The sequence below is a fragment of the Equus przewalskii genome, chromosome 28 (genome assembly GCF_037783145.1).
Source record: "Equus przewalskii isolate Varuska chromosome 28, EquPr2, whole genome shotgun sequence".
Lineage (NCBI taxonomy): Eukaryota > Metazoa > Chordata > Mammalia > Perissodactyla > Equidae > Equus > Equus przewalskii.
In genome coordinates, this window is record NC_091858.1 from 12523016 (window position 1) to 12541738 (window position 18723).

Genomic DNA, 18723 nt, shown 5'->3' on the forward strand with positions numbered 1-18723 from the left:
TTTGGGATGTTTTTGGTTTTTCGTTTTAGAATCAGTTCCTCTTGATTCAAACATGCTATCCCACTTGGTGTCAGTTTGGGAATCTTGGTGAGTGACAGAATTAGTTTATGGCATAGTCTTTTATCTAAAAACCACAGTTTTGAGCAAAAGTAGAATGGACTGGATATGCCCTGCCCCTTCCAGATTGAAATAACAGTTTGATCAAAAATGAACTCCTGGCATGTTCTTTGATTTTGGATCTTTGAGGCATTTTAAAATTTTGTCCTTTTTCTTAATGCCCCCTTGCCTAACACTTAATTTTCAACCAGTTATTTGTCTAATACTACACAAAAGTTAGAACAACTACTTAACAATACAATACATGGTACAAAGTTCTAAGAGTTCTAAGTGACCAACAGGTACAGGATTTATTGGTTTCTTAGTTATTTGCCCAATTAGACAAACTCATTTGTTTCCCATGGTACTTTCTACTTGTTTTATAGGATTTACCACAATGTATTGGTTTTTTCTGATTCCCCTACTACATTGTGAGTTTTGTTTTATTTTGTTTTTGTGTCCATAGTATAAGTATAAAGACGTAGTATAAAACTAAGTCTGGCAACACACTGGGTGCTTAATGTTCAATTAAGTTAAATTTTTGTTTCACTTTTTTAAATCAGTGATGCTGCAAAGCACCCTTAAGTTGCCTTAAGGGACAGGTAGAAAAGAAAAATAAGTAAGAATGGTTAGTAGTAGAGAATAATCAAATGAAAAGAGAAAGTACGGTCGTGTGCTGTATATAACGGTGTTTCAGTCAACAACGGACTGCGTATACGATGATGGTCCCATAAGATTATAATGGAACTGAAAAATTCCTGTCGCCTAGTGATGTCTGTCATAATGTTGTAGTGATGTATTTGTGGTGATGCTGGTGTAAACACATCTACTTCCCTGCCAGTAGTATAAAAGTATAGCAATGCAATTATGTACAGTACGTAATACTTGATAATAAATGACTGTGTTACTGCTTTATGTATTTACTATAATTTTTATTGTTATTTTAGAGAGTACTCATTCTCCGTATTAAAAAAAACGTTTAGGGGCCATCCCCATGGCTGAGTGTTTAAGTTCTCATTCTCCGCTTCGGTGGTCCAGGGTTTTGCCGGTTCAGATCCTGGGCGCGGACATGGCATCGCTCATCAGGCCATGCTGAGGCGGTGTCCCACATGCCACAACTAGAAGGACCCACAACTAAAAATGTACAACTGTGTACTTGGGGGCTTTGGGGAGAAAAAGGGAAAAAAACAGAAAATCTTTAAAAAGTTTACTGTCAAACAGTATGCTGTGTTACACCGGCAGCAGCCTCCAGCATCTCGTGTTTACCATCTCTTGATTACATCATTTTTTCTTGCATTTGATTTAATCTCATGTTGTTTTGTCCATCATGCCCCCTAAGTGTACAAAATCCACTCCTAATGTTGCCAGTAAGAGTCCATGTTGAATGATTAACTTGGAGATGAAATATTCCACCACAGCTACGATCTTGAAAAACAAGAACAAAGTGATGGAAGCTATTAAAGGATATGCTTCATTGAAGGCAACGAGAACAACACAGATTCAAGAAGGGACTATATCAGACGTGGAGAAACTTTGTAATGACCTGGATTGAAGACCAGGCACAGAAGCCTATCCCTCTCAGCACCATGATGATCACAGCCAAAGGAAAAAGTTTGTTTGTGATGTTGAAAGAAAAGGCTGGACCCAACTATGATGTTGAATTGACTGTTAGCTCTGGGTGGTTTAAACGATTCAAGAATTTGTATTCATTACACAATGTCATAGTGAGTGATGAGTCTGTGAGTGCTAATGTAAAGGCAGCTGAAGAATTTTTGGAAACTCTACACAAGCTGATTGTGGAAGAAAATTACTTGCCAGAGCAAATATTCAATATGGATGAAACCTCCCTATTCTAGAAACAGACACCTGAAAAGACTTTAATCCATAAAGAGGCCAAGTTGCCTGGTTTGAATGATAGCAGTCTTGCTAGGGGACAATGTTGCAGGCTACAAATTGAAGCTCTTTGTGATCTGGCACAGCAAGAACCCCAGGGCCTTCAAGCGTATCAGTAAGCACACACTGCCAGTGTTGTACGGAAGCAATAAGAAGTCAAGGATGACTCATCTCTTCTTCCAAGATGCCCTCCTGAATTGCACTGTAGTGAAATGGAGAAGTACAGTTTGGAGGATAACATACCTTTCAAAATTTTGCTTATTGTTAATAATGCTCCTGGACATTCTCTTATTGGTGATCTTCATCTCAATATCAAAGTGGTGTTTCTCCCTCCAAACGCCACCTCTCTTTGGTCCAGCCAATGGATCAAGGAGTTATAGCAGCTTTTAAGGCCTACTACCCGAGGAGGACCTTTGTCCAAGCTATTGCTGCAACTGAGGAAGACACTGATGCAATTCTGGAAGGACTGCAACATCTCTGACTGCATCAAGAACTTTGCTTGGGATTGGGGTGATGTCATCAAGAAGTCTGTGAATGACATCTGGAAGAAGACACTAAAGAGGTTTGTCCATGAATTCAAAGGATTTGCCAAGGTTGAGGAGGTTGCAAAAATCAACAGGGCTATGGTTGAGAAGGCAAACAGCTTTAACCTAGGTGTGGATGAAGATGACGTTGAGGAGCTCCTAGAGGTGGTTCCTGGGGAATTGACTAATGAGGAGTTGTGAGAACTGGAACAGGAACTCATAGCCAAAGAAGAGGCAAGAGAAAAGGAAACTGCAAGAGAAGAAAAAGAAGAAGAACCCTCCAAAAAATTCACTGTGGAGGGGTTAGCAAAAGCTTTGGCAGATCTCACCAAGCTCCTTAAAAAGTTTGAAAACATGGACTCCAGCACCAAAAGGTTTACATTAATGGGGAGGAATGTTCATGGTGCATTATCTGCTTACAAGCAAATCTGTAATGAAAAAAGAAAGAAACCAAGCAAACCACCATGGACGTTTTTCTGAAAAGAGTGACAGCTCCTCAGGAAGAGCCTCAGGCAGGTCCTTTAGGAGGTGTTCTAGAAGAAGTAGTTGTTATCATAAGAGATGAAGGCTCCATGCATTTATTGCCCCAAAGACCTTCCAGGAGGACCAGATGTGGAGGTGGAAGATAGTGATATTGATGATCCTGTCCCTGTGTAGGCCTAGGCCAGTGTGTGTGTTTGTGTCTTAGTTTTTAACAAGTTTAAATAGTAAAAGAAAAAAAATTAATAGAAAAAAGCTTAGAGAATAAGAATCTAAAGAAAGAAAATTTTTAGAAAATATTTTTGTACAGCTGTACAATGTATTTTAAGCTAAATGTTATTACAAAAGAGTCAAAGTTAAAAATATTTTGAAGTTTACAAAATAAAAAAGTTACAGTAAGCTAAGGTTTATTATTGAAGAAAGAAAAATACTTTTTTTTTTTAATAAATTTAGTGTGGCCTAAGTGTGCAGTGTTTACGAAGTCTACAGTAGTGTGCAGTAATGACCTAGGCTTCACATTCACTCACCACTCACTCACTGACTCACCCAGAGCAACTTCCAGTCCTGCAAGCTCCATTCATAGTAAGTGCCCCATATAGGTATACTATTTTTATCTTCTATACTGTATTTTTACTGTACCTGTTATATGTTTAGATATGTTTACATACATAAATACTTGGAATTGTGTTACAGTTGCCTACAGTATTCAGTACAGTAACATGCTATACAGGTTTGTGGCCTAGGAGCAATAGGCTATACCATATGGCCTAGGTGTGTAGTAGCTGTACCATCTAGGTTTGTGTAAGTTCACTCTGTGATGTTCACACAATGACAAAACTGCCTGACGACACATTTCTCATAATGTATCCCTGTCATTAAGCAGTGCATGACCATATTAATAACATTGACTGCCTGTGGCTTTTCTTTTTATCGCTCCCCTTAGAGGAGTTTATAAATCTGTGGTCTCAGCAAAAGCAAGTAGCTCCATGGACCAGCCCAGTGGCATAGTGGTTAAGTTTGCGCGCTCTGCTTCAGTGGGCGAGGGTTCGCCAGTTTGGATCCTGGGCGCAGACCTACACACTGCTCATCAAGCCATGCTGTGGAGTCATCCCACATAGAAGAACTAGAAAGACTTACAACTAGGATATACAACTATGTACTGGAGCTTTGTGGGGGAGGGGAGAGGAAGATTGGCAACAGATACTACCTCAGGACCTATCTTCCTCACCAAAAAAAAAATACCTTGAAAAAAAAGCAAGTAGCTCTAAAAAAAGATACCAATTTCTACTTATTATCTACATTCCATCTACTACTACTTAGCTGTGAAGTCAGCAAAAACACATTAATAATCTAAACGTCTATGTATCCGATCATTCATTAAACACTTGAGTACTTACTGTGTCAGATACTGTATTTGATAACCTCAGAGAAAATGAATATTTTCTTCTCAGTCTTAAAGAATTTACATTCTAGTGGAGAAGGCATATGGTTAAATATAAAATGCAACATTATAATAAAGACGTACAAGCACAGATGATGGATTGATTATTCTTCCTAAGAGTCTTGAGAGATGTTTTGAAGAGTTAGGAAACTTGAGCTGGTCTTAATAGGTAAAAGGGAAACTGAATTCTTCTGAAGTCCATTGCTTTATTTGTATCAGCTTGACCCTTTTTTGTTTTGTTTTAGGATAACTTACATTTAAGCATTTCAAATTTATATGAAAGGCTATCATTTTAAAGACTGTCAGTACCCAGCTTGATGCTGTGGTTGAATTTGTGCTCGATGTGTCAATACCTTGGGGCACAGACCACGTGCTTCATGAGGCTGTGCTTTGGGGGGATAATGTACAAAAAATTCAGCACCATTTCCTTTTAGACCCAAAAGGCCTTTAGAATTCAGATTTGGTAAGAAAGATCCTTTCTGCTATTGGCCTAATTTCACAGATTAGCTTTGCAAGATTAGCTTGAAGTAAAGAATTCAATGATGTCTTAATAATTTTACAGATCTTTCACCTCCTTGGTTAAAATTTATTCCTAGGTAATTTTTGTTGCAATTGTGAATGGGATTGTGTTCTTGATTTATCTTTCTGCTATTTCATTGTTAGTGTGTAGAACACAACCATTCTTTGTATGTTGATTTCGTACCCTGGAACTTTACTATATTTGGTTATTTCTAATAGTTTTTGGTGGATTCTTTAGAGTTTTCTATATATAAAATCATGTCATCTGCAGGAGCCGGCCACGTGGCCTAGTGGTTGTGTTTGGCACGCTCTGCTTTGGCAGCCCAGATTCAGTTCCTGGACACAGCTCTACACCACTCCTTGGTGGCCATGCTGAGGTGGTGACTCACATACAAAATAGAGGAAAATTGGTAACAGATGTTAGCTCAGGGTAAATCTTCCTCAGGGAAAAAAAATGTCATCTGCAAATAGTGACAGTTTACTTCTTCCTTTCCAATTTGGATCCCTTTCACTTCTTTTTCTTGCCTCATTGCTCTGGGTAGGACTTCCAATACTCGGTTTAAGAAGAGTGGCAAGAGTGGGCATCATTCTCTTGTTTGTGGTCTTAGAGGGAGAGCTTTCAGTTCCTCACTGTTGAGTATGATGTTAGCTGTGGGTTTATCATATATGGTCTTCATTTTGTTGAGGTACTTTTCCTCAACAAAAAAGACAAGGGAAACAAAAGAAAAAAACAAATGGGACTCCAGCAAATTAAAAAGTTTCTGCACAGCAAAGGAAACCATCAACAAAACAAAAAGACAACCTACTGACTGGGAGAAGATATTGCAAATTTACGTATCTGATAAGTGATTAATATCCAAAATATATGAAGATCTTATACAGTTCAACAACTGAAAAACAAACAACCTAATTAAAAAATGGGCAGAGGATCTGAATATTTTTCCAAAGAAGATATGTGCATGGCCAACAGGCACATGAAAAGATGTTCAACATCACTAATTATTAGGGAAATGCAAGTCAAAACCACAGTGGAATATCACCTCATGCCCATCAGAAAGGCTGTAATTAATAAGACAAGAAATGTGTTGGAGCAGATATGGAGAAAAGGGGACTTTCATACACTGCTGTGGGAATGTAAATTGGTGCAGCCACTATGGAAAACAGTACCAGTATTCCTCCAAAAATTAAAAATAGACCCATCATATGATCCAACTATTCTACTTCTGGGTATTTATCCACAGAACACAAAAACACTAATTTGAAAGTATATATGCACCCCTCTGGTCATTGCCTCATTATTTACGATAGCTAAGACGTGGCAATAACCTTAAGCGCCCTCCAACAGATGAATGGATAAAGATGATGTGGTTTAAATATGCAATGAAATACTACTCAGCCATAAAAAAGATGAAATCTTGTCATTTGCGACAACGTGGATGGATCTTGAGGGTATTATGCTAAGTAAAATAAGTCAGATGAGGAAAGACAAATATTATATGATTTCACTTATGCAGAAGATAAAAAGACAACAAACTCATGTAGATGCAGAGAACAGTTTGGTGGTTAACAGAAGAAGGAGGGTTGGGGGAGGGCGAAAGGGGTAAAGGGGGACATTTGTACAGTGATGGATGGAAACTAGACTTTTGGTGGTGAGCGCAAAGTAGTCTATACAAGCTGAAATACAGTGATGTACACTGGAAATTTATATAGTGTTATGAACCAGTGTTATCTCAATTTAAAAAAAGAATTCATCTTTTCCAAGGTTAGTGTGAACATGAGTTTTAAAGGAAGGAGGTTTAATGGGAGATAAGTATTCGTCAGCACAAATATGTTGCCTTCGATCTTCCCCAAATACCTCTTTTTAAGCATTTTCCACCTGGTAAATGGGAACTACTCAAATTTATATATAAAGATTTATTTTAAATGCAGTCTCAGGGAGGAAACAGTTTCAAATTGTAACGCAATAGTTTGTAAAGTCCATTCAAAATTCAGGCCATTGGGGGATGGGCAGGTTTCAGAGGTGGTTGTTGCCAGGAGACTGAAATTCTTAATCGTAACCATCATCTAAACAAGATCTTGCTATGGTTACTAGCCTTTGGAATTTTGAGCGCAAAGAATGCTAGCTACTTGTTAGAAGGATATATTTTGTGCTAAGGACCAATTAACAGTCTCACCATCATCGTGTCATTTTCACTTTCCTGAATTTAGTTGTAGTTACCCTATTTTTTCTCCACCAATGTATTTTGAGTGTATATAACTGAATCTTGTAGCCGTGTATTGGCCAAATTAATGTTGACTATACAGATCTATATCCAGGCCTGTTAGAAAAGAAGGCATATTACTCACATCATAAATCTGAAGTTAGATGCAGTAACCGAATGACACTTTGGGTTGTTCCCTTTTGTGAGGTGGTTTGTGTGAGCATGAGCATTTTTGAAAGTATATGTGTTGGAAGAAGGGTGTGTATAAAGGGTAACAAAATGAGTAGCTGCAGTCTCCCTAACAGTTCTAAATCATCTTACATAATTAGTCTGAACTGTTCTTCATCCCATTCCCCTTACCTTTATTGGTTTAGTGATGTACAAGCCTAGTCAATATGGTTCAATAGAACACAGAGTGAGACTTGCTTAGAAACCCTGAGAGGAGGAAGTCATTGTCTCTATTGATGGCTGTGAGCAAGGAAGCCAGTAGGCCTAGTTCCTGCTGGCAGCCCTCATAGCATCATAACAGGAGCCAGACATAAGTAAAGCTGTGTACAACAGTGTAGAGTGTCAAGGAAAAGAAACTCGAGTTCCCAGTATTGTTGAGGGGCCGAGTAAGTTCAGAATCTACCTGTGGTAGATAGCGTAGTGTTCCCCCAAAGATGCTCACATCCTCATTCCCAGAACCTATGAATGTTACTTCACATAAGAAAAAAGACGTTGCAGATGTGATTAGGGTTACAGACCTTGAGATGAGTGATTATCATTAGTTATCTGAGTGGGCCCAATTTAATCATATGAACTCTTAAAAATGTAAGAGGAAGGCGGAAGAATGGGTCAGAGAGAGGAGACAGAATAAGCGAAGTATAAGTGGAATTCAGCCTGCCTTGGATAGGTTTAAAGATGCAGGAAAGGTGTTACAGCCAAGGAATGAGAGTCACTTCTGCACCTTGGGAACAGCCTTTATCTGAGAGCCAGCAAGGAAACAGGATTTCAGTCCTCCAGCTTAATGGTTGCATTCTGTCAACAAAGAAAGAGATCCTCCCCTAGTGCCTGAGAAAGGAACGCAGCCCAGATGACACCTTGATTTTTAGCTCATTGAGACCCATATTGGGCTTAGACTTACAGAACAGTAAGATAATAAACTTGATTTGTTTGAATCCCCTGAGTTTGTAGTAATTTGTTACAGCAGTAATAGAAAACTAATGCACTGCCTTATCTCTGGACTTCTTGTGTGAGTTAGAAAATTTCTTTTTTTTCCTCCAGCTTTATTGAAATATACTTGACATAGAACATGGTGTAAATTTATGGTGTACACTGTGGTGATTTGATACATGTATATGTTGTGAAATGTTTACCAAAGAAGGTTAGTTAACGTGCTTTACCTCACATAATTACCATTTTATTGTTATGGTGAAAATATTAAAGCTCTATTCTGGTAGCAACTTTCAGGTGTACAATATAGTATTGTTAACTATGGTCACCATGCTGTACCTTAGATCCTCAGAACTTATTCATCTTATAACTGAAAGTTTGTACCCTTGACCAACATCTCCCTATTTCCCCCACTTCCCTGGCAACCATCATTCTACTCTGTTTCTATGAGTTTGATATTTTTAGATTCCACATGTAAGTGAGATCATATGGTATTTGTCTTCCTCTCACTTATTTCACTTGATATAATGCCCTCAAGATCCATTACATTGTCACAAATGGAAGGATTTCCTTCTTTTTAATGACTGAGTAATATTCCATTGTGTATATATACTACATTTGGTTTATCGATTCATCTTTCAACACACACTTAGGTTGTTTCCATGTCTTGGCTGTTGTGAATAATGCTGAAATGAACACGGGAGTGTAGATATCTCTTTGAGACAACAATTTCATCTCCTTCAGATACATACCTAGAAGAGGGATTGCGAGATGATGTGGTAGTTATGTTTTTAGTTTTTTGAGGAATCTCTATACTGTTTTTCATAGTGACTGAACCAGTTTATATTCCCACCAACAATGCATCAGGGTTCCCTTTTCTCCTCATCGTAACTAGCACTGATCTTTTTGAGAACATCCATTCTAACATGTGTGGGATAATTTCATTGTGGTTTTGATTTGTATTTCCCTGATGATTAGTGACGTTGAGCACCTTTTCATGTACTTGTTGGCCATTTATATGTTTTCTTTGGAAGAATGTCTATTCAAGTTCTCTGCCCATTTTTAAATCAGATTGTTTATGTTTTTGCTATTGAATTGTATGAATTCCCTATGTATTATGGATACTAACCTCTTATCAGTTATGTGGTTTGCAAATATTTTCCTCCATTCCATAGGTTGTCTTTTCCTTTTGTCAATTGTTTCTTTTTGCCGTGCCAGAAGCATTTCAGTTTGAGGTAGTCCCGCTTGTTCATGTTTCCCTTTGTTGCTTGTGCTTTTGATGTTATATCCAAAAAGTCATTGCCAAGACTGGTGTCAAGGAGTTTTTTCCTATGTTTTCTTCTAGGAGTTTTATAGCTTCAGATGTTACCTTTAAGTTCTTAAGCCATTTTGAGTTAATTTTTGTGAGTGGTGTAAGACAAGGATCTAATCTCATTCTTTTGCACGTGAATATCCAATTTTTCCAACACCGTTTGTTGAAGAGACCGTCCTTTCCCTGTTGAGTGTTCTTGGCTCCTCTGTCAAGTATTAATTGACCATATATGGGTGAGTTTATTTCTGGGTTCTTGATTCTGTTCCACTGGTCTGTGTGTGTTTCTATGCAGGTACCATACTGTTTTACTTACTGTAGCTGTGTAATATAACTTGAAATCAGGAAGTGTAATGCCTCTAGCTTTGTTTTCTTTCTCAAGGTTGCTTTGACTATTTGGGGTCTTCTGTGGTTCCATACAAATTTTAGGATTGTTTGTTCAGTTTCTATGAAAAGTGCCATTGGAATTTTGATAGAAATTGCATTGAATCTGTTAATGGCCTTGGATCATACTGACATTTTAACAGTATTGACTCTTCTGATCCATGAACATGGGATATCTTTGCATTTTTTTGTGTCTTGTTCCATTTCTTTCATTGGTGTTTTCACTATATAGATCTTTTCATCTCCTTGGTTAAATTTATTCTTAAGTATTTTATTATTTTTGATGTTATTTTAAATGGAATTGTTTTCTTTTTCAGATAGTTCATTGTTGCTATACTGAAACATAATGATTTTTGTATGTTGATTTTTTATCTTGAAACTTTACTGAATTCATTTGTTAGATCCAACAGTTTTTTTGGTGTAGCCTTTAGAAGGAGCCTTTCTATATATAAGATCATGTCATCTGCAAACAGATAATTTTACTTCTTCTCTTCCTATTTGGATGCCTTTTTTTTTTTTTTTTTTTTTTTTTTTACCTAATTGTTCTGGCTAGGACTTTCAGTACTCGAATAAAGGGCGAGAGTGGACATCCTTGTCTTGTTCCTGATCTTAGATGAAAAGCTTTGGGCTTTTTACCATTGAGTATGATGTTAGCTGTGGGTTTGTCATATATGGTCTTTATTATGTTGAGGCATTTTCCATATATACCCAATTTATTGACAGTTGTTCTTTTTCTAGTTCCTTGAGGTGTAAAGTTACGTTGTTTGAGATCTTTCATTTTTCCTAATGTAGGTATTTATCACTATAAAAGTTCTCTCTTAGCACTGCTTTCGCTGCATCTCATAAAGTTTGCTATGTGATGTTTCCATTTTCCTTGTTTGAATATGTTTTTTTATTTCATTTTGACCCATTGTTTGTTCAGGAATGTGGTGTTTAATTTCCTCATATTTGTGAATTTCTAAGTTTTCCTCTCTTAAGTTTCCTGTTATTGATTTCCACTTTCATACCATTAAACTTAGAAAAGATACTTGATATAATTTCAATCTTTTTAAATTTTCTGAGACTTGTTTTGTGACCTAACATAGGATTTATCCTGGAACGTGTTCCAAGTGTGCTTAAGAAAAACGTGTGCCCTGCTGCTGTTGGATGGACTGTTCTGTATATGTCTGTTAGGTACATTAGGTCTAAAGTATAGTTCAGAGACAATGTTTCCTTATTGATTTTCTCCCTGGATGATCTATCCATTGGTGAAACTAGGGTATTTAAGTCCCCCACTATTATTGTATTCTCGTCTATTACTCCCTTCAGATCTGTTAGTATTTGCTTAATGTATTTAGGTGCTCTGATGTTGTGTACATATATATTACAATTGTTATATCCTCTTGGCGAATTGACCCCTTTATCATTATATAATGACCTTCTTTTCTCTTGTTACAGTTTTTTGACTTAGTTTTATCTGATTATAAGTATAGCTACCCCTGCTCTCTTTTGTTGTCCATTTGTGTGGAATGTTTTTTCATCCCTTCATTTTGAGCATGTCTGTGTCCTTGAAGCTAAGATGAATCTCAAAGGCAGCATATAATTGGATCTTGTTTATCCATTCACTTACTGTGTGCCTTTGATTGGAGAATTTAATCCATTTACATTTAAACTAATAATTGATAGGTAAGGACTTACTTTTGTCATCTTGTTAATTATTTTCTGGCTGTTTTATAGTTCTTTTGTTCCTTTCTTCCTGTCTTCTTTTGTGAATTGATGATTTTCTTTAGTGATACACTTTGATTCCCTTCTCTGTATCTTGTGTGTATCTACTATAGTTTTTGTTTTGTGTTTACTTTGTGGCTTACTTGAAACATTACAGTAGTCCCCCTCTTATTCATGATTTCACTTTTTGCAGTTTCGGTTACACACAGTCAACTGTGGTCCAAAAATATTTAGTGGAAAACTTGAGAAGTAAACAATTCTTAAGTTTTAAATTGCACACCATTCTGAGTAGTGTGATGAAATGTTACGCCATCCTGCGCCATCCTGCTCCATCCTGCCTGTAATGTGAATCATCCTTTTGTCCAGCGTATCCATGCTGTACTGTATAGGAAGAAAACATGGTGTATATAGGGTTCAGTACTATCCACGGCTTCAGGCATCCTCAGAGAGTTTTGGAACTAACCCCCATGGATAGGAGGGGAGTACTGTATATAGATATAGCAGTCTATTTTAAGCTTATGACAGTTTAACTTTGCATACAAGAACTCTACTTTTTTATTCCCTGCACACACATTTTATCTTTTTGATATCATACTTTACATTTTTTATATTGTGCGTCCATCAGCAAATTATTATAGCTATAGCTGTTCTTAGTACTTTTGTACTTCAGCCTTAATTCTAGAGCTGTGATTAACATACCACCATATCACAGTACAGAGTAATCTGAATCTGCCTATATGCTTCCCTTTATCAGTGTGTTGTTTATTTTCATATGTTTTCATGTTACTTGTTATAGTCCTTTTGTTTCAGTGTGAAGAACTCCTTTTAGCATTTGTTGTAAAGCAGGTCTAGTAGTGATGAACTCCCTTAGCTTTTGTTTATTTGGGAAAGTTTTTATCTTGCCTTCATTTCTGAAGAACACCTTGGCTGGATAAAGTATTCTTGACTGGCAGTTTCTTTCTTTCAGCACTTCGACTATAGCATCCTATTCTTTCCTGTCCTACAGGATCTCTGCTGAGAAATCTGCTTATAGCCTTATATAAGAGAAAGTTTTTTCTCTCACTGCTTTTGAAATTCTCTCTTTGTCTTTGATTTTAGACAGCTTTATTATAATGTCTTGGAGAAGATCATTTTAGATTAATACTTTGGGGTGACCTATTAGCTTCATGAACTTGAATGTGTATATCTCTCCCCAGGTTTGAGAAGTTCTCAGCCATTATTTCTTTAAATAAGCTTCCTACTTTATCACCCTCTCTCCTCCTTACAGGACTCCAGTGATGTGTAGATTGTTTTCTTAATGGTGTCCCATAAGACCTGTAGGCTTTCTTCATTCCTTTTCATTCTTTCTTCTTTCTGCTCTTCTCACTAGATAATTTCAAATGATCTGTCTTCAAGCTCACTTATTCTTCTGCTTGATCTAGTCTGCTGTTGAAGCTCTCTATTGAATTCTTCAGTTCAGTCATTGTATTCTTCATCTCCGGAATTTCTGTTTGGGTCTTGTTTATGTTTTCTCTTTGTTGAAGTTCTCATTTTGTTCTTGTGTTGTTTTTGTGATAGCATTAAATTGTTTATCTGTGTTTTGTTGTACTTCGTTAGAACAATTTTGAATTCTTAGTAGGGAAAATCCTGTACATCCATTTCTTTGGAGCTGGTTACTGGAGGTTTACTATGTTCCTTTGGTGGAGTCATGTTTCCCTGATTCTTCATGATCCTTGTAGCATTGCGTACATGTCTGTGCATCTGAAGTAGTAGTTACCTCTTCCAGCCTTTGTGGACTGACTTTGGTAAGGAAAGACCTTCACCTTCAGGTGGGGGCACACTGGAGTATGCTGTGACCCCAGGTTAGGGGTGCAGGACACTAAATGGGGAGGCATGTGGTTCTTCCAGGTCTGTGGTGGGGTATGGTGATTCATTGGATCAGGCCTTAGGATGCACAAGCATTGACAGTTGTATGGTCTTTGGTGAGCACTGCCTGGAGTCCACAGAAGCTTCAAAGACTATAGAGATTTTTAGCAGCTCCTCCAAGTTTATCAGCTAGGGACCAGGGTATTCAGCAGTAGTAGCCTGAGCCAGTGGTGAGCACACACTTGACTGCGGGGCCAGTTGCAGGTGCCTGTGTCAGGGGCCAATTGCAAATACACATGTAGTGGTGGGGGCCAGGGCAGTCAGCAAGGGCTAGGTGCACTGGCAGCAGTAGGGGTCCTGAATGTTGGCATGCACTACTGTGGCTGCTGGATCTTGCCATGGACAAATGCCAGTGGAGGCCAGTGACAGAGATTAGGTTGGGGCTATGTGGGTGCATAGCTAGAGGGGCTAGCTGCAGGTGAGCCTAGTGGTGCAGGCCAGTGACAGAAGACAGGACTCGATCTGAGCCCACATGCAGTTGGCTGTCAGTGTGGTTTAACGTGGCTACAGGATCTTGCCCTGGGGTAAACACAGCAATTCAGGATGGTGACGGACCTTGGTTGTAGCTGGCAGTGTGTAAGTTCACTGCTAGAGGGGCTAGGCCTGAGCATTCGCAAGTTGGTGGGTGTCAGCTGCAGGAGTCTAAAGTGATCTGTTGCATTCATGCAGCTGCAGAGGCATTGCTTGGCTGCTGGTGGGGATCCCAGGCTCCCACCAGGGCTGAGTTGGGGGAGAGGGGGTGGGGAGGGACTTGGGCAGATGGTGTCAGCAAACGCAAATACACGTGGAGTAAAAGCTGATGAAGTTTGCAGGGATCTTCAGCAGCTGTGATGGCCATTAGTTTCTTCAGTGGTGAGAGCTGCTGGAGTTGTTGCAGAGCAGGTCACTGGAAACCATGGTTGTTCCTGCTGCGTGGCTGATGTTGGTAGCGCCTGCTTTTCTTCTTTGTTCTTAGTGGTTTCTGTATGACTTAGCTTTACTGGTCTCTGGTTGTGGTGAAACCAACACAGGTCCGTCATGTGGTCCCCCTAAAGGCTGGGGAAGCTGGTCACTCACCCTGCTGTCACTTTCCCAGTGAGGGGAAATCTTTCTACCCTCTTGGCACTGAGTAGTGCCAGCTTAGGGGCTGGGATGATGCAGGCAAGTTGAAGCTGTTCTTCCTTCCCTTTTTGTGCAGTTATTCTCAAATTTTTTGTGACACCATGTTGCTCAAGTTTCTTAAAAGAACTCCAGAGCTCTCCCAGAGCTGTTTTTTCTCGTGGATAGTTGTCTAATTGTTGATCTTCGTGAGAGGCCAGAGGCTGGGATCTCCTACACCATCATTGTGACATCACTACCCTTGAGTCAAAAATTTCTTATTTAAACTTTGTTGAATCCCAATTTCTCTTGCTGTCGATCCTTCATTTCACGTATTGCACTTTCTGCCAGCTGAACAGTGATCACTTATCACCAGCAATCTGATGGACTTGAAAACAATTAAGTTCTCCTTCAAGCTCTCCAAAGGCAATTACTTCATTTTCTTTAACTATTTCCTAAAAAACATACCTGAGTACTTTCATTCTCTCCCCTAGGCACGCCCAGTAGCTGAATAGCCAGTAGCAGTAGCTAAATAACCAATAGCAGTAGCTAAATAGCATGCTTTTTGTTTCCAGTTAAACTTGGAGATATGATCCTTCCAGTGTTTCATGTATTCAACATAAAATTATTCATTACCTAGTATGTACGCATTATCTTGGAACCTGTTCTGTATAATGTAATTAACTATGACATAGGCATTCTATTTGAGACACTTATACTTTGTACTCTGTTGTAGTTGATTTCAGTAGATAGACATGGTAGCACAGAGTTAATTATAAGTTTGTGGTCTTCCAAAAGATGTCCAAGATTCTAATCCTGTTTTCTACCATTCGTTCATTGTGCTATGTTAACTTATAATAACTTCTCCATCAATATGAGTTTCCTTATCTAAGTCTTTTACATTTATTTAACTATCCCTTAGCATAGAATCTGATGTGTATTAATGTCTCTAAATAATAGAGCACTTTGTACGTACTCGGTCTTTATATTCTTATCTGATTACATGTTACTGTAAACATGTAAACTATTTGGATTTATTTTACCTGTTGTCTCTGAAGTGGAAATCTTGAGACTCAGAGCTTCTGTCATTTAATGAATTGACATAGATGCTAGTGTCTGAATAACTTTGAAAAGTCAATATTTTACCAAACTTTTTAGACCTAGACATAGTCATAAAGGCTAATATTTTTATTGGTCATTTTTATTATCTAAATCATATTTAATCCTAAATTTTTTTCACAAGGAATTCTGAAAACATACTTCGAAAACTACGAAGTATTTATCGGTATTTTTACCAATATAAACTCCAGGGAATATTCTCTACTTTAATTTATATAGGTTTTTGGAGCCCTGGGTCAGATCTTTCTGAAGTTATGTTTTTTCGTTCTACTCAATTCCTTAAGAGAATATAATTAACCAGTTGGATGACTCAGTAACACAAGTAATTATTTGGCCCAAAATATCAGTAGTGCCACTGTTGAGAAACCCTGCTGTCTAGGGCTTACATTATACATTATACATCTTTAATTTACCACAGTGTTCTATTCATGCGTAGTGCAAGAACCTTACAACAACATACTTTGATTTCCTCCCTTCCTCCCATCCTTTGTGCTGCTGCTGTTAGTGCTTTCATGTGGGAATTCCTTCCAGGCATTGCTCAGAAAGTTGATGTTTTTTTGGACCCTGAGAAACACCAATTGAGAAATTGGAAAAGAAGAAAAAACACTTATAATTCTTCTGTGAGAATTAAACCTTAACAATTAGCATAGGGATGTTAGTGGTTCACAGAATCTACTGATGTCAAGTTGAAAGCAAGAGCAGGAAATGATGACGTGTAGAGTTGGAAGTTAAGGTTGACATTTCCGGGAACTGAGAGAGAAGTGGTTATGATCAGTATCGCTTGTAACTCTTGCCTTGTGTTTTGTGGCCCTGTCTGCTGTTAATGGTGTGTCATTCTTGCAAATAAAATAAATGTTAATATGCCAGTGTGCATAGCATACTTATACAAATTCTATGAGTAGTGTTCCAAGAAATAAAAAATACTGATTTTTTTTACTGGTTTTCAAGAACAATTTTCCTTTTGTAGTGTACACATTAATTTCTGGGTTCTGTTGGTTCTCCATTGCTGATAATCATTTGGAATCACACTTCTATGCTAGTGATTGAACCTCTGTACCACCTGGTGTGGCAGTTGCTGCTGCTGCTACACCTGAGCGAGCCATATAGAACTCCCTATGTATGTAATCTCCCAATTTGGGGGGTAGGAAAAGTTTTTGTTTCATATGCTTAAGTGGTTCTTGTTGTGGAATGTCGTTGAAATTTTAAGAGTATCTATACCTTACATTATCTTTTCTGAGGATGATTCATAATTTTCTTACTACTAAGATAGGAGTCTGTAATCAAATCCTAGCTTGTTTCTCACAGCTGTTAATTAGATCCATGAAGAATGGAAAATGTCCCTAATAACTGACCATACATGTGTGTATGTGTCTCTCTATATATATGTATTTAAGAAATGTACATTCTTCCTTCCCTAACACAAATGAGTAAGAACTTGTACTCTGGAACCTAACAGATAAGAGCTGGGGCATATATAATTCCAACTCTGTCGCTTTACTACTTTGGCAAGTTTTAACTCTCTGAACCTCAGATTCTTCATTTTAAGAATATGTAAAACAACAGCCATAAGAAGAAGAATAGCAACTCAATTCTTGGGGAGTTGAGAACAAAATGACAAAATGCAATTAAGTCTTAACAGTGCTAGGCATAATAGCTGCATTCAGAAAACGTTAGCCTTTATCATCGCTAGCCTATAAAGAACATAGTCCGTAACCCTGGACAAGTGGTTATCTAACTACTTCTTCTGTTCTTTCCTTTCCTTGAGTGATTTTCAGCATAACATGTTACCGTAGGATAGTGACACCTCTGAATGTTGTCAGTTCAGTCTTGTATCACTTAACAGGAATACATTCTGAGAAATACATCATTAGGCGATGTCGTCATTGTGTGCACATCATAGAGTGAACTTAGACAAACTTAGATGGTATAGCCTACTATACACCTAGGCTATATGGCACTAATCTTATGGGACCGCTGTCATATATGCACTCTGTCATTGACCAAAGTGTCGTCATGCATTGCATGACTGTAACTGTCTTGCATTCTAACTGTAGTAAGCTGAAATAGTTATCTTCTCCGTGAAAATGCTGTTGATATTCTCATATAACTAAATGCTGTTTGTTTTGCTTTAGGTCAGAGATGCGTGAGAGTGGAAGACATGGCAGAGAGCTTGAAGAACATTTCTGCTTTTTAGCACTTCCTCAGAGTGATGTGGCTGAGATACATCAGAATGGGATAAGTACCAGAGCATCTACATTGAAGATATTAGGAAATCCTCTTCTTGGAATTTATATGTTTAGACATGTTGATGTTGCCTTGAATTATGCTCACAGTAGAAGCATTACTGTAGAAAGTATTATAATTTTTAAGGTAGGTAGCATAAAACAAATATTAAATATTATATTCACTTTGCTTTAAATTGACCTGAATATATTTTCCTTTCAATAAGAATTGTTAGTGTTTTTAAGTGGCAGTATATAAAATAAATGATAATTATCTACCATTATCATCATCATCATTTGAAATTTCCCCCTCTTTCTGACTCTAGTTGGGTGTGCAGCATAAAACAAAACTCCAAGTAAACAAAGGCAGCCTTTATCATCTTTGTCTTCCCAATATATATTTTTTCTGTCCTAATTGACTCTCCTCTTTTTCTTCAGACCATGATTAATGCCAGAGTGTTTTAAGTGTCGTTCTCCAAATCATTGGTTATAATAATTCTAGCTGTAGCTCAAGTTACTAAACTCTTACTGTTTATTTTAATTAATCGTATTATACAATGTTAATTTCTTAGTTTTGATGATTTTGCCTTGTATGTAAGATGTTAATTAGGAGAAGTTGGGTACAGTTATGTGGGACCTCTGAACTACTTCTGCAACTTTTCTGAAACCTAAAATTACTTTTTATTTTGGAGTA

At 37.8% G+C, this 18723-nt stretch overlaps 1 protein-coding gene across 1 annotated transcript in view; it reads left to right on the top strand.

Annotated features, from left to right (window-relative positions):
- TEX15 (testis expressed 15, meiosis and synapsis associated) overlaps window positions 1-18723 on the top strand; it is an 80257-nt gene that overhangs the window by 36104 nt on the left and 25430 nt on the right. Inside the window, exon 5 of the mRNA XM_008541675.2 lies at window positions 17940-18177. Within this exon, the coding sequence (XP_008539897.2) occupies window positions 17940-18177 (238 nt within the window). The remainder of the gene's footprint in view (window positions 1-17939; window positions 18178-18723) is intronic.